General features: G+C 29.2%; 2 protein-coding genes across 2 annotated transcripts in view; both read left to right on the plus strand.

Moving 5' to 3' along the window:
- Positions 1-1,401: 1,401 nt before the first annotated feature.
- LOC102603470 (cation/H(+) antiporter 18-like) lies at positions 1,402-6,379 on the plus strand. Its single transcript, XM_006343844.2, has 4 exons — positions 1,402-1,683; positions 3,273-3,534; positions 3,849-4,850; positions 4,935-6,379. The coding sequence occupies exons 2-4, from the start codon at positions 3,337-3,339 to the stop codon at positions 6,141-6,143; spliced, it is 2,409 nt and encodes an 802-aa protein (XP_006343906.1). The 5' UTR covers positions 1,402-1,683; positions 3,273-3,336; the 3' UTR covers positions 6,144-6,379.
- Positions 6,380-13,837: 7,458 nt separating this feature from the next.
- LOC102603813 (cation/H(+) antiporter 18-like) overlaps positions 13,838-14,745 on the plus strand; it is a 7,271-nt gene continuing 6,363 nt past the window's right edge. Inside the window, exon 1 of the mRNA XM_006343845.2 lies at positions 13,838-13,968. The gene's annotated coding sequence lies outside the window, so the exon portion shown is untranslated. The remainder of the gene's footprint in view (positions 13,969-14,745) is intronic.

Consider the following 14,745-nt stretch of genomic DNA (forward strand, 5'->3'; position numbering starts at 1 on the left):
TTTATTGTTATGTATTGGAATAAATACATATTTATTTACAACAAACTACAGAAGAATAAGGAGATAATCTAGCTAACATCACTTAACCATGTGTCATAAATATAGCTAACAAAACTTATTTTTATGCTAACTAATAGAGATTACTATCTAAATTTATAGCAATTAAACTTTATCTCTAACATATACAAGTCTAAGTAGACAATAATTTGCGGTGCCAAAAGGTTAATGTCAAAATACTTATATTTTATTTTTCAAAAGTCTACTATAAGTTGCAACTCTTCTCAGGTTAATATGATCATTACTAATATATCTTAAAATATAATAAATATATATAGTTTAACTCTAAAAGAATACTATGTGATGAATGAGACAGAAAAAAGTATTAAATTATGTCTCACTAGCATTATTACATTAATTAATTTGAAGATCCTCTAATAATGCAAAGTTCTAATTGACTTGGCTTTCATGTGCAACAAAGTGGACTATTATAATTCCAACGTTTAAATTAGATTAGAAACTGATCACTTGCAACTCCAATATAATTGTCAAACACTTAAAAAAGGATGACGATAATAAAAAGAAAATTAAAAGTCCAATGATAGTTATATTTACTCTTAAGATTTGGAGACATTATCTACATGAAATAACGTGCAAGATATATACATATCATCACAATATAAAATCTATATATTCAAGCAGAGAAATTTGAATGTGATCGACAATTTTGATTCAACCTTTTGAAATAGGGAATAATGAGTCCGACGTAATGCAAATATCAAATTAATTGAGATTTTAAAAGATATATGAAAAATAAATTACGATAATTTTTTTAAAAAGAATGGTCTTATTTCCTTTTTAGTCCGTTTAAAAAAGAATGACCTTTTTTCTTTGTTGGTAACATTTTAATTTCAACTTTACACGTGACATATTTAATGCCACAAGATTAAATTGTAATTTTGTACATTTGACATAACTTTAATTTAAGACCACAAGATTCAAAAGTCTTCTTTATTTTCTTAAACTCCGTATCAAGTTAAACTAGGTCATTCTTTTTGAAACGGAAAGAATATTTATTTAAATCTCAAAATTAAAAAAAAACACATAAATCAAAACAAAAATAGGTATTATTAGAAAAAAGTGTAGTCAAATATAGTTCCATCTTCAACTAAAACTCAAATAAATTCCACAAAAGTAAAAAAATATAGGAAAATTCTATGACCAAACACCAACATAAAAGAACCCCATTTTTTTGGGAATATTCTTTTGTTCGTGTAAATAACCAAACCACCCAAGGGTATTAACCGGAACAAAAATAATTATTTCAACTCTACAAATACGGAGAACCGAAAACTCCATGTATGGGCCTCTTCTCTTTCTCTTTCTCTCGTTGCCCTTTTTCCTCACTCTTTGGAACTGTTAATTTTTTTTATATTTTTCTGTTTCGTTCGTCTCCCGATTTTTCTGTATCTTCTTCACATTTTCCAAAAATATTTCACATATAAATCTCTTATTCCTTCCTAACAAAATTTTCAGAGAAAAAATTGATTCAGTTGAACACCATTTTTTCTCTCTATAACTATCTCTTTTATCCCACTTTTTTTTTTTTTTATCTTATTATAAACTTCTCCAAGTTTTCAAGATTCAGATTCTCTCTCTGTGTGCGCCATTCTCTTGAAAATTTAGGTATGCATAAACCATTTTTTAAAACTTATTTGGAAAAAATATGGAAAATAACGAAATGAGTCTGAATAAGTCTGAATGAATATCGTCGATTTTGACTTGTGAGAATATTGAGTGCATGTTGACTGATGAAATGTGAGAGAGAAAAGAGAGGAAAAAATTGGCATTTGAGCGTGGAAAATTATATTATTTATATGTGATTAAAGTTATTTTATTTTTATATTTATATATTATAGACGTTGAACTCCTGTTGCCTTTTTTTTTGGTGTGTGTTTAGTTGTTTAATATTATGAAACTCTTAGTGAAAATTCAGACTTTGTGATGATTTTTAAAATTTTGTTTAAATTATACCTGTCAACTTCAAGCCTTTTTTTTGGGTTTATTCGATTTGTGGAAGAATTGTAGTAGGGTGGTTGGTGGTGATTTTTGGATATTTTGCGTATTTTGTAAAGGATATTAAATGAGAAAGTTGGCAGAGTTTCGTGGAAATAACACGTTTTAGACTGCAGTTGTGCAGATTTTGGAATTGATTTTTTTAAAATTTTTGTTGACTATGACAACAGTCACGACTATAAACAGATTAGTGATTATGGGAGGGAGGGTGGTATGCTCTGCTATCTAGCGAGCCATTATTTTACTGTTTTGTTGTAAAGTTTTTTGGGACTTTTTTGTGTAGTTTTTGTGATATCAGCATTTGGCTACATGTCAAATGAGTTTTTATGGTGATATAGGTGGTTCATTTATGGAGTTTTGTTTCTTTCTCATATGGTTTTTGCTATCATTAATTTGTTATGGATTTGAACAAAAGTTGCATGGGTTGTTAGCGCCTTGACTAGTTCCATAGGGTACCTGTTACCTTTCATCAACAGGTCAACTATGTCCACCATGGCTCGAACAAATGAAAACTTACATTGTTTTATTTTCTATTACTCATTGATTTGATAGTGATTTCATTTTACACTAAAAAGTTCATCCTTGTTGCTGTCACACTATTACGACATGACGAAAATTTAGTATTAGGAAATTTTGTTGTGTATATTAGTAGCAGTGTTCATCTTTTTAACGTGAGAAAACAGCTTTTTAAAGAGTTTCCAGATTCCTTAAAAAGAATAAAATAGATGTCATTGTTTCTTTGTTCCTTTTTCAAGCATTATGTGGCACCATAATGTGTGGTTCTTCTGAAAGTTGTTTATTTAAAATTTGTACTTTAGCTTGATGCTTTGGGTCCCCTGTAAAGAGAAGGATTTTTGATATTAGTATATGTTCTTTTGTCAAGTATCATAGTTGCGTGGGACATAAAATAATATTAGTAATATGTTTCACCAACCCCTTTTTTAAGTATTGATTTCTATTGCATTTGAAGTACGTGCTCCTGGTGTTGAGGTCTGGGAGGATTGAGTGTACGCAGAGTGTATGTGCGAGCATTGTGGATAATTAGAGTTACTTTGTCACATGGGATATTATGTAAATCTATGGCCTTAAGGGATTATAATTTAGAGTTCTTATTTATAATTTGTTTATCACATGGATATGTTCTGTATAAAGTAATTCTACATAGTCTGATTGGTTTTGGACATGATCATGAAATGCAGGTTTTGAAGGTTTTGGCTGTTTCTTGTTGATTTGGAGTTGTTTTATATAAGGACTAAGGCCAGCATGGCTACACCTGCATCACCCTTGACTTGTCCAAAGCCCATGAAGGCTACCTCTAATGGAGTATTCCAAGGGGATGATCCATTAGATTATGCACTTCCTCTTGCCATTGTGCAGATATGTTTAGTACTTGTACTCACCCGAGTCCTTGCCTATCTTCTTCGTCCATTGAGACAACCGCGTGTCGTTGCTGAGATTATTGTGAGTGTTTCTTGCTTTTGGCTTTCTTTCTTTATTTCTTTAATGAACTCAATTACATTTGGCTCTATGTGCATGGAAAGACTTTTGAATAGAATGATTTATGTTAAGTTTGGTACTTTTAAGTCTAATTCAGTAATTCAATTTGTTGTGCTCTGAACAGTTGGTGGTTGAAGGTAGCTCTGAATAGTTAGTGGTTGTAAATCCGATTTCTTTTGCATATTTCTGCTCACATGATTTATTGCTCCATAGAAACACCTACGAATAACTTAGCCCTGGCGCGAGAAAGAGGTGACATTGGATTTTTGTTTTGGCAGGGAGGAATTTTACTAGGTCCATCTGCTCTAGGCCGCAGTGAGAAGTATCTGCACACAATATTTCCACCAAAGAGCCTGACAGTGTTGGATACTTTAGCCAACTTTGGCCTCCTTTTCTTTCTTTTCCTGGTTGGGCTGGAGTTGGATCCAAAGTCTCTCCGTCGGACTGGAAAGAAAGCTCTATGTATTGCCATTGCTGGAATCAGTGTCCCCTTTGTATTAGGAATAGGAACATCCTTTGCTCTGAGAGCAACTATATCACAAGGGGTTAATCAAGGCCCTTTTTTGGTGTTTATGGGAGTGGCCCTCTCTATCACTGCCTTTCCTGTATTGGCTCGTATTCTAGCCGAACTCAAACTTTTAACAACAGATGTTGGTCGAATGGCCATGTCTGCTGCAGCAGTCAATGATGTGGCTGCATGGATTTTACTTGCTCTTGCCATTGCCCTCTCAGGTAATGGTAGTTCACCCTTTATTTCGCTTTGGGTCCTTTTGTCCGGGGCTGGTTTTGTGCTACTCTGCATACTCATTGGTCCTCCTATATTCACCTGGATGGCTAAACGTTGTTCGGATGGGGAGCATGTAGATGAGATATATGTGTGTGGTACATTGGCAGCAGTTTTGGCTGCAGGATTTGTCACTGATAGTATTGGTATTCATGCCCTATTTGGGGCTTTTGTGCTTGGAGTTCTTGTACCAAAGGAAGGACCATTCGCAGGCGCACTAGTGGAAAAAGTTGAGGACCTTGTATCCGGTTTATTCCTTCCACTCTACTTTGTCTCCAGTGGACTGAAAACAAATGTCGCCACTATTCAGGGGGCTCAATCATGGGGTCTTCTTGCTCTTGTTATATTTACATCATGCTTCGGGAAGATTGTTGGCACGATTGTGGTCTCACTCCTCTGCAAGATGCCTGTACAAGAGGCTCTGACTCTTGGCTTCTTGATGAACACTAAAGGATTAGTCGAGCTCATTGTTCTCAATATTGGCAAAGACAGAGGGGTATCTTTACTTTCACTTCTAATTTGTTGATTCTCGAGTTTATTTAATTCTAAGCTTACATGGTTTTGACTGATCATTTTGCAGGTACTGAATGATCAAACATTCGCCATCATGGTGTTGATGGCTCTCTTCACAACATTCATCACAACTCCTATTGTGATATCAATATACAGGCCAGCTAAACTAGCTGTGACTAAATACAAGCATAGAACCATAGAGAGGAAAGACACGAGCAAACAAGTCCGAATCTTGTCCTGTTTCTACAGCACAAGAAACATTCCCACACTGATCAATCTCATTGAAGTTTCTCGTGGAACTGCTAAAAAGGAAGGACTTCGCGTCTATGCCATGCACCTTATGGAGCTTTCTGAAAGGTCATCAGCAATCTTGATGGTACACAAGGTTAAAAGGAACGGTTTGCCCTTCTGGAATAAAGGGGAGGTTTCGGATTCTAACCAAGTAGTGGTTGCTTTTGAGACATTTGAGCACCTTAGCAAAGTATCCATTCGACCAACAACAGCAATCTCTCCGATGAACAGCATGCACGAGGACATAATCACTAGTGCTGAGAACAAGAGGGTTGCCATGATAATCCTCCCGTTCCACAAACACCAGCGACTTGATGGACACTTTGAAACCACCAGAACTGATCTAAGGCATGTGAACCGCAAAGTTCTTCAGCAAGCACCATGTTCAGTTGGCATATTAGTAGACAGAGGTCTCGGTGGAGCATCTCATGTACCAGCTAGCAATGTTAACTTTACAATAACTATCTTGTTCTTTGGAGGCCATGATGACCGTGAAGCACTTGCTTATGGTATCCGCATGGCTGAGCACCCTGGTATTACACTAGTTGTGGTACGTTTTGCTGTTGACCCTGCGCTTGCTGGGGGCAGTGTCAAGCTAAAGATGAGCCAGAACTCCAGTCCCGAGGTTCAACCTGAAGATGAAGTTGTTATTTCCAGGTTGAAAGAGAGTATCTCAACGGATGGATCAATCAAGTATGAAGAGAGGACAGTTAAGGATGCTACAGAACTTATTGAAGCAACAAAATCATATAACAAGTGCAATCTATTCCTTGTTGGCAGAATGCCTGAAGGACAAGTTGTTGCATCTTTGAACAAAAACAGTGAATGTCCAGAATTAGGACCTATCGGAAACTTGTTAACATCGTCTGATATCTCAACAACAGCCTCTCTTCTGGTGGTGCAGCAGTATCGCAGCCAGTTATCACAAGACGCGTTGAATTCGTTGGAGGATGGTGAGACATCAGATGGAAATGAATCTAACTAAAATAGTTAAATTGCTCTTAGTTTTCACAAGTACTACTATACATTGCATAAAAATAATAATAATCATATTAGATTAGAGGGAATTGCCAAATAAGGAAAGTTATTAAGAATATATATAGTTTGGCATTCCCTTCTGCACTAGTTTTATCATGTAAATTGTAATAGCTGCAGAATATTACTAATTCCATGTATATATTTTCATTAATGTAACTCAATTATCTGTATTCTAGATTACCATCTTTCCATTTATCGCGCTTTTAGTGTGTCTAAAGTTATGTTTGATGTAATCAATATAATAGTTGGACTCGACTTTTACAGTACATATTCAACATTTTCTCATGGAGTGAAGTTTAGCAAGTGTATGGAGTGTATAATTCAAAATATAAAATTGTAAAATGGCTATAATTATGTCATTAGTCACCAAGGAAGATTCTTGTTCCTTGTTCCACTTTATGACATTACTGGAAAATAATGCAAGAAAACTAACTTTTGGTCTTTATAAAGTGTCTTCATCATCATAGAAAGGTACATTTACTTATTAACAATCATGTGTCCAATCTTATAGTAAATTTTTTTCTGTCAAACCACTATCTTGTAGAGGGTTGTCTCGCTTAGTCATTCATACTAGTAGTCGTAGAATTACTGTGATGAGTTTCTTGTTATTCCATTTCTGCTAATGTTTCTAGCGTGCAATTCGATTATTGTATTAGTTTGTGGTAGTGAATGTTTCATTTTTAGTATGTATTGTAATGCTTTCTTTAGTATTTTGTTTCGGATATTCACTTCCATTGTTTTTTTTTTCCAAACTGTTTTGTATTGATTTTACTTGAGTCGGAGGTCTATCGAAAATAGTCTCTCTACCTTGTAGAGATAAGGTCTACGTACGATACATTGTCCTTCCCATATCCTACTTATGAGATTATACGGACTATATTGTGTTTTTTTCTCAAAGGGAGAAATGAAATTAAAGGAACAAATTAAAGTCAATATTGTAGCAAATCAATCTAATTGATTTAGTTGTTCATTGGTGAATGTTAGATCGTATAATACAAGATGATAAAGATTTATGACTTTAGACATTTTTATTATCATTAATAATTACGTTTCAAATGTTGTTTTTGTTGTTGAAATGTCTACTACAACAATATTTTTTTCTTTGGCATAATTATTTTGACCCATAACAAATTACTATAAAACTATAACAGCCGCCAAAAGTTCGACTTTTCCACACATACATTATTGATGTCTCAAATAGATGTGTTGGACTAAATTTAAGCGGATCAAAATGAGTATGAGTCAGTAAATAAAAAGTTATTGACTTGTTCAAAAGTTATCAGAGTTAAAATGAATTAAAATACGAATCATAATTCAATCCGTCCAATTCTTAAAAATTCATATTATAAAATACATATATGATTGTCGAAAAGTTTTATATATATATATATATATATATATATATATATATATATATATATATATATATATATATATATATATATATATATATATATATATATATATATATATATATATATATATATATATATATATATATATATATATATATATATATATATATATATATATATATATATATATATATATATATATATATATATATATATATATATATATATATATATATATATATATATATATATATATATATATATATATATATATATATATATATATATATATATATATATATATATATATATATATATATATATATATATATATATATATATATATATATATATATATATATATATATATATATATATATATATATATATATATATATATATATATATATATATATATATATATATATATATATATATATATATATATATATATATATATATATATATATATATATATATATATATATATATATATATATATATATATATATATATATATATATATATATATATATATATATATATATATATATATATATATATATATATATATATATATATATATATATATATATATATATATATATATATATATATATATATATATATATATATATATATATATATATATATATATATATATATATATATATATATATATATATATATATATATATATATATATATATATATATATATACACACACATCATGATTTCAATTTAATTACTACTAAACCAACAGCAGTGCTGAATTATTGCCTTTGTTAAATTTTTATACTATAATAATGGATCCAATAATCTCTCAAAAGACTTGAGGAAAAAAATTAAAAAACATTGCAACTCCTTAGTATAATTAGTATAATGAAAGGCTAAACTGAAAAGTAGAATAGTAGCTTAATACTCACTCCATCTCAAAATATTCAGTATCATCTTAACAAAAATTACGTTCATTAAAAAATTAATATTAAACTATCTTATTTAATTAATGAAACAAAAATCATAGGAGTACTACTCTTTTTAATCTTGAATTTTTATGAAAATAGTTATCATAAGATAATTTTTTTTTACTAATATAACGCTTATTTTGGAACAAAATGAGCATATATTTGAATGAATGATGTTATTTGGTAAATACAAAATTCAGTGGTTCATATTTTTTTGATCTGTTATATAGGTCTGCCTGTCTGGCTGAATTTAGAAATTTTTATAACAAAACAATTTGATGTGATCAAATTTAATTAAACAACCCTTATTAAGGAAAATTATGAATCCTAATTAAATCTTTCAAACTTACATGTCTATATTTTATATAGAAATATAGTACATATACTAGAATACTCTAACAAACAATCCCTAATTAGTATTTATAGAAGAAAAACATTTTTCGGTAACAAATCAAATTTAGTTTGCTCCAAAATAATGTTTGGGGCATTTTTAGTATTAGATTATCAATCAAGGCATAATAATTAACGGTCTAGACTTTATACTATTTGATATTTTATTGTGTGAAAGACTTTTATCGATATATTTTATTATTATTCTCCGATATAATTCTTTCATGTTCCAAAAGAAGAACAAGTTGGAATCTACTCTCCACACCCATGAAAATAGCAATAGCACAAATAGACGTGTCAACTCAACTATTTTCTTATTTATTAATTTGCTTTAAGAAGGATTTTTTGATTAACTTTAAACTAATTAAAAAGGTATTAAATCTTTGGTGATTGTGTGAAGGAAATAAGTTAATAACACCGTTAATTACTACTACTATTATTAGTATTTATTGTTTTATTATTAATTCAATGGGGTGGTTAGATGAATAATATTATTCATTTAAGGTACTTTGCTTTTGCTTTTTTTGTTAGGTGCATTAATACATAAAAAAAATATATAATTAGAATAGTATAGACCAAAAGCAACGGTAGAAATCAAATGCAGACAAAAAAAAGGAAAAAAAAAAAGATGTTAGTATTTTAGTAGAATTAATGGAGAAAATTGGAGAGCCACTATTGATGGCTCAACTTTAATATTTTATGGTTTCAACATGTGTAACCAATTACTTTATACCACCTAAAAGGGGAAAAGAAGAATAAATAATACGCTCTTCGTTTACTTTTATGTGTTCAGTATCTGAAAAATGAATTATTATTTTTACATGTCAATTTTTATTATATCAAGATTTTTTATTTTTTTATATATATATATATATTGTTTAACATTATTTTACTAAACTTTTTTCCAAATCAAGATCAAACAAGCAAATTAAAACAGATGAAAGTATAAACTTTTATTGTTTTTTCTTTCTTCTAAAAGAAACAATAGTTTTAATAAAATTTTGAAAATGGGCCTAATTGATAGAGTTAATTGGACCCAATAGAACTTTGGGCTAAGCAACATATAGGGGTCATTTGCACTTTTGACCCTATTTCATCGTAACAAATAACTTTTTCGTTAAATATATATTTATATCATAATATTTCATAAGTTATTCCCAAATGTGACTTTTGTTTCTAAAGAACTTATGCCCCATTAAACATAAGTTTGATTGTTAAATAACAAAAAATATAAACCAATCTATTTAAAGAAAAAAAAGTGCAATTTTATGATTTTACCTCTACATAGTGTTATAGTTTCCTAATTACACTTTATATAAGATATTTTCAAAGAATTATTCAAAAAAAATAGACTTTTCAAAAAATAAATATTGTTTAGAAAAAAACTCGAGAAATAAAGAAATGGACAAAACTTAAAGAGTAAGGCCCGTTTCTTTAGTAATACTATATAGAGCAATTTTCATATATAGCAAATACAAAAATCATATTTGTATGCTATACCTATAGTTTGCATAATCATATGTATATTTCGCTATACATATATACAAAAGAAGCAATTTCTCTATACATATATACAAAAGAAGCAATTTCTCTATACATATATACAAAAGAAGCAATTTCTCTATACATATATACAAAAGAAGCAATTTCTCTATACATATATACAAAAGAAGCAATTTCTCTATACATATATACAAAAGAAGCAATTTCTCTATACATATATACAAAAGAAGCAATTTCTCTATACATATATACAAAAGAAGCATCTAGGTAGGGGGAGATCTCTATTTGTATAATCATAAGTGTATAGGACGAAAATATATGTATTTGTATATATAATTTTCTCTCGCTTTATATAAACACAAACGCAATGTATACATTTGTATTGTATAAAGTGAGAGAGGCGAGCGAGATCTGGGAGAGGGGAGAGAGGGGAACGAAAATATATGTTTATATACAATTTTCTCTCGCTTTATACAAACACAAACGCATTTTATACATTTGTGTTTGTATAAAAGCGAGAGAGGCGGGGGAGAGACTGCCGAGAGTGGCGAGCGAGATTCACCAGGGAGAGAGGAGAAACAACAACAGTTTGCTACAGTGTACAATTAAATCAAACTGTGATTATGACATTTAATTTGAATTAATAGTTTGCTATTATATATAATTTTCCCTACTATATATTATAGAACAAATTTTAGGTTTAGCAAACATAAAAAACATATTTGTATGCTATAACTATAGTTTGTATAATTGTGCTCCATAGCAAACTTTATGTTTGCTATGGGAGCATCAGTTTTGTATAAATCGCTGGTAGACTCTCATTTGTATAAATCGCTGGCAACCTCTCATTTGTATAAATCGATGACAGCCTCTCAATTCAATTTTATGTCTTTGTATATCTGCATAAAATTTGAATTTGTATACAATTGAATCGAAGTAAAACATTTGTATATCAAAATCTCTCTCTTTCTCCGCTTTATACAACATAAATTCTACATTGTAATTATATAATCTATATTTGTATAAAGCGAGAAAGAGAGAAAGACAAAAGAAAACTTGACAGAGGATCTGTATTTGTATAATTATAATTGTATAGGATGAAAATATATGTATTTATATTTGTATATATAGTTTTCTCTGGCTTTATACAAACACAAACACATTTTATACATTTGTGTTTGTATAAAGTGAGAGAGGCGAGTGAGAGACTAGCGAGCGAGAAATTCAGGGAGAGAGACGAATGGCAACTGTTTGCTACGGGTTACAATTAAATCAAACTGAGGTTATAACATTTAATTTGAATTAATAATTTGCTATTTTATAAAAAAATTCCTATGTAATATACTCACTAAAATTTCATAAGTGGGATATGGGAAAAAAATATACGCACTAAGTAAATTTTATTACTATGAAGATAAATAGACCGTTTTTGACATACACGAGTACACACAATTTAATACATGAATTCCCATAATTTGATTACTAATAAATACAACTTTGAGCAACACTCAATACAACTGGAAAGTCAAAAGGTAATATATATATGGTTGCAGTCACATGATTAATTAATTAAAACTATAGTCTACATGCAATTGATGAGAAAAAAATAAAATAGAAACAATTAAAAAAACTCACGAGCCTATCCATTTAATTACATGCTCTATAAATCACTTTATTTTAATATATATCTCCCCATACTTGTTGCATAAAGATACATGCACATGAAATTACAAGTTTATATTTTATATTAATTAACTTTTATTATATTTATATATAATACATATAAAAAATTATTATTAAAGATATTTAATCACATATCAACTAACTTTCAGGTGAACTGAGTAATGCGGATCAAATTGAATCGAGTTAATAAACGTTCTGCCTAAACTTGAATGGATTTGGCGATTCATACTTTCATGGGTTAATTAATAATATTTCATATTGCACCACTTATTGTTAAAAAGAAAAAAATATCATATGCAAAAAAGAAAATTGAATTCCTAAGCTATATCAATTCTTTTTATTTAAATAATTGAAGTCTAGGGAACATTGTGAACAAAAAGATGTCTTTTAATTTTATCCCAATTTTTGGGGACTTTCCTTCTGGAAAATCACATGTATATATACTTTTAGTTGAAGGCTTGACCATGGAAAATAACGTACTAATTCATACTTGCCATAATTATATTTGGGATGTTCAAATAAAATTTCATATTAATAAGTAATAACTAACAAGAAAAAGCTATAACGATACTATTAATGGTATCGATAATGGTGTGAGGTCTTTTCAAAAACTCACATAAGGCTTGATAAAAAAACAGATAATAGAATGTTAATCAAACATTAAGTTGCTCTAATTTACATTTCTAATCAGTTAAAATATTGTTAATGAAATGGTAATTAAAGGCAATCACATTATTTAATTTAATCTGTTACTGTCCACAGACATAATGTGAACTTAAATTTTTAGCCTCTTGAGTTTTTTTTTTTTTGAATAATTCAATAGCCTAGTAAGTACTGCACGTGCTCTTGAAATTGACTGGCAAAAACATGCAGCTTGCTTCTTTTTCTAACATTTGCCAGCCATTAAAAAACTTTTCTTTTTATACTTATCTTAATTCAATAGCATTCCGTATTCACGCAGGATCTAGTTTGAAGAGTTGCATTTTAAAAAGTGTAATATATGCCGACTATTATGACGCAAATTAACTGATTTCATTACTCTAATTCATATAATCTATAGATCATGTAGAGATAATTTTATTATTGCGTTTCAATATATAAAAAAACTTTAATGCATTTCGAAATTCTCTCTTGTCATGGTTAATTACATATAAATAATCTGATCTTCTAGAAACATTTGTGGTAATATCTTAACTTTTTTAAAATAATAATAATAATAATAATAATAATAATAATAATATCTTACCTTATTCTAACATTCATTTGTTTTCTTTCACTTAGTGACAGATTTAAAATTTCTTACCAAATCAATTGATCTAGTGAATTATATAACATATATATTCTCTTAAAATAATTAATTTTCCTAAATAGTTCAAGTAGAGGGATTTTTTTTTCCTAGTGACACTTTGAGTTTAAATAAATAGCCATATGTATTATTCTATTCCATCGGTTTATTTTAACTAGTTCATTATCTCAAAAATATCTATTTTTAATATATCTAAAACATAATAATTATTTTTCCTATTTTGTCCTAACATTAATTACATAACATATTTCTCAAATAATTTCTTTAACATCTAAAACTATTCATCAATTAATATAAATATTGTGATAAAATATTCATATTAATTATTATTTCTTAAAAGACGTGTAAAGTTCAAAATAAACAAATAAAAATATAGGGAGGAAATAACCATATAAATAGCCATTCTTCTTTTCTTTTCTCTTGTTTGGTTCCATTATTTCTCTTTTTTCTTTCCTCTTTTCTCCCTCACTCTATCATCTTCCAAAAAATAAGGACATATTCAACTCATAGAAATACTAGCAATAGTGCAAGCCTTGTTGAACATTCGAAAATTACTCAAGATTATTCAGGTCTCTCTCTTTCTCTTGCTCGCTCGTTTTTTTTTCCTTTTCATACATATAAACATATGCATATACATAGAGAGTCGATTTCAAAGTTCAGTTTTGTTTTTTGATCGCGATGATATAATACGTACAATTGTTGGAGTTTGTTTATATGTTTCGAGTCTGAATTTTGAACATTTTACTCTATAATGAGTATATTTGACGTGAATTCAAATTAGTAGCCAATAAAATGAAAAATAATAAAAATCATGATGATGCAAATAATTAGGATGGAATGTATAGGGTGATTGAGGTGGCAAGGTTTGAGGAAAATGAATAAGCATGAAAAAAATGAAGACACGTATAATAACGTGGTTTTTGTAGCATTTGTTAAATTGTTGGTGGTGGGGGTTGAGTCTGCCACTACAGGCCAAATTAAGTTTTTAATGTAACACGTTAATGTAGGACCGTAGGGGTGTTCACGGGTTGGTTTGGATCAGTTATTGGTCAAAATCAAAACCAAACCAACTTAATCGGTTTTAAAATTATCAAAATCAAACCAAACCAAATATAATATACATTTATCGGTTTGGTGATTATCGGTTTCGGTTTGGTTTGGTTTGGTTATTCGGTTATTAACCATACACAAAAATAAAAGAAACAACTCATTTAAAATGTGAAAAAAGTGACAACAATCCATTCAAAACGAAAAATAGTTAGAATGACTTAAATTACTAAACTTTCAATCACTAAATTTACTATCAATAAAGCTTTAAAATTCACTATATTGGCCTAGAAGGAAGA

This window comes from Solanum tuberosum, unplaced genomic scaffold (assembly GCF_000226075.1).
Source record: "Solanum tuberosum cultivar DM 1-3 516 R44 unplaced genomic scaffold, SolTub_3.0 scf00048, whole genome shotgun sequence".
NCBI classification, from domain to species: Eukaryota; Viridiplantae; Streptophyta; class Magnoliopsida; order Solanales; family Solanaceae; genus Solanum; species Solanum tuberosum.